This window comes from Olea europaea, unplaced genomic scaffold (assembly GCF_002742605.1).
Source record: "Olea europaea var. sylvestris unplaced genomic scaffold, O_europaea_v1 scaffold2572, whole genome shotgun sequence".
Classification (NCBI taxonomy): Eukaryota; Viridiplantae; Streptophyta; class Magnoliopsida; order Lamiales; family Oleaceae; genus Olea; species Olea europaea.
In genome coordinates this window covers 20,735-23,520 of record NW_019244015.1, presented here as the reverse complement: position 1 = coordinate 23,520, position 2,786 = coordinate 20,735, and the positions used below count along the sequence as shown (strand labels likewise).

The following is a 2,786-nucleotide window of genomic DNA, read 5'->3' as shown; positions in this document are numbered from 1 at the left end:
GCCATTGTTAGCAACAAATTCCCTTTTCTCTTTTCTTTCTCCGTATTCTTAGAACAAGGAATATTATCAAGAAAAATCCTTTTGGTTTATTCTTCTAATTCTCTTCTTCATTCCACCTTTTAATTTCCTTTTTCAACATGGGTGTTTTGAAGAAACAAGGAGGCAAAGAATCAGAAGGCAAAAAATGGTTGATTGCTGGAATCCCAGTACGGGCTCCTTTGAAATCGATATCTACAAAGCCTAAAGAAGGATGTGAAGATTATGACGAGTGTTGTACGACTCCGCCGACAGGAGAATTGAAGATACCGGAAATATTTACTTGCCCGGCGGCCCCAAGGAAGCGCCGGCCAAGTTTGAAACGTCATTTTGATGGCGTTGAGTTCTTCAATCCGCCGGACTTGGAATCTGTCTTTATTCTCCATGCTGAGAGAACGAAATGAATTTAGAATGAATATTAGATTAAGGGATTCTCTTTTTTCTTTTTAGAAATTTAGAGAGTTTGTTAGTTTCAAATGATTTGTAGGTTAGAATCTGAAGTGTGCAAATACTTTGTTCATTGCTTAATTGTGGTTTGGGTTTTGAATCCTGTTGAAGTTTGCAACTTTGTTTTTTACTTGTTTTGTACATCATGCTCCGGTAAGGAAGAAAATTAACTTCGATAAATTTTGTCTACTGTCTTTTGCAAAATCTCCAAACTATCAAAAGTGTTCTGTAATTTTTTATGTTCAAATGAAATAAATTTGGTGTAAAAGAAACTATCGAATTCAAATTTTACTCGTTATCTAGTGTAATTTTCCATCATATTTGAAATATTTCGATTTACAACGAGAAACCTAAACTTCATTCCTGTAAATATTTCAATTCAAATGCCCAATGATGATACATTTCAAATCCACTTGTTTACACACCACAGGCCACAACTAACTTCTTTGTATTTGTCATATTTACTTGTGAATAATGTTATTAAGAGTTTGTTTGGAAGTGATTTTGAGAATTAATTTTTTGACTGTTAGGAAAAAAGTAGGATCCACTTGTGAGAGAAGAAGTCAAATATGATGGTTGAAATAATGAAATAACGATCAAAAAATTAATTTTTTGGTGAAAAAAATCACTTCCAAGCAGGCTCTAAGCATCGTTGGTGCTAGAATACCAATCTAGATAAAATTAAGTGATAGGTTCAATGAAAAGTAGAATTAAGTTATTTATTTAAGAATAATATTATTTAGTATTACTGGTGTTAAAACATCAATTGAGGTTGCAATAATCTGACGTTAAATGAAAAATACAATTAAATGAGTCATTTAATTCCACCTATTATTGAACCTATTAGATAGCATTACCTAGATTGGTGTCGGAGTACACTGATACTAAATAGTATTATTTTTTATTTAACTATTCCTCTCATTGAATATCATATTAATACTACCTAAATTGATATTTTAACACTAATGATGATAAATAGCATTACCTTTTATTTATTATAGAAATCTTTTTCATGGATGAGAAGAATGCTTTCATAAATTGATTAACAATTGGACAAATATCTCCCACCCTTTCTTGGGCCCCACGTACAAATTTTCATACCCTAATTTCGTATATCTATGCCCTACGAAAACAATAAAATCTTTGCTGCCAACCCCACGTTCCTCGTAATGCTCCACCAATAATATAATAGGACAAAAACTTGTGTAATTGGAGTGTGTTAAATGAGAATCCTATGTGGGGTTTTGAAGACTTTAAGGTCTATTTGATATAAATTGGCCCACCCGATACTTATGACAAAGACATTTTGTGAACTCATCGTTTATTTTAAGAGGGTATTTGATAGGAATTTTGAGAATTAATTTATTGATCGTTAGGGGGTAAAAGTGAGTCCTACCTGTGAGAGAATAATTCAAAAACAACAATTGGAATAATGAAATAACAGTTAAAAAAATTAATTTTAATTGGCTTAAAATCTCCATCAAACACCATCTAAGATAAGACTGTGCTTGGCTTCCTTTTTTTTTTATTTTATTTTATTTTATTATTAAGCTAAGCCAAACATATGCTGAAACATGGGCCCAAAAATTTTTGTGACTTCAAATTTTCCTAGAACAATTAGCCCATTTTTCATTTTTATCCACATTTTTTTTATATTTATTTACAAGTACTATCATTTTATTCATAATGCTTATTTATAATTCAAATCGTCTATAAAACAATTTTCAAAAATACTTAGTAGATACGGTGAACGAGACCGACTAATGTTACATGTTTGGGCTCCATTTTATCTGCAATGCATTTTTCTCTCCTCTTTTTTATCATATTCTTCAATAAAATAATATTATACATAAATTTAAAAATTTTCCTTCATTTTTAACCACACATACTTCAAAAAATTATTATTTCAAAATATATTTTTTTCTCAAAATCTCATTAAAATAGAGCCAGCTAATGTCACTTATTAATGTTCTCAAAGAGATATTTTTAGGTAATGTTGAAAATATGTTAATGGGGAACATACTTTCCTTTTTTATAATAAAATAATTTAGAAAAAAAAAAAAAAAAGGAGATTTTGTGCATGATCAGCGACACAAAGGTCGTAACGTGAAGTTCAAAGTGCCATGGGGATCAACATCAAATTAAAATAAAATAAAAAAAATAAAAAGTTGAGGGCTAAATTTGTCAGATTCTCAGTCTTAGTCTAAAATTAATGTTGCAATTTGTAGATTGTATTTTCATCGGATTCCCTAAAGGATAAGTGTTGAATTTTCCTCGTTGTTTATTATGAGGAAGTAATATAT

General features: G+C 30.1%; 1 protein-coding gene across 1 annotated transcript; it reads left to right on the top strand.

Annotated features, from left to right (window-relative positions):
* On the top strand, positions 1-663 carry LOC111382893 (cyclin-dependent protein kinase inhibitor SMR6-like). Its single transcript, XM_023006928.1, has one exon. The coding sequence runs from the start codon at positions 138-140 to the stop codon at positions 438-440; it is 303 nt and encodes a 100-aa protein (XP_022862696.1). The 5' UTR covers positions 1-137; the 3' UTR covers positions 441-663.
* Positions 664-2,786: the final 2,123 nt, after the last annotated feature.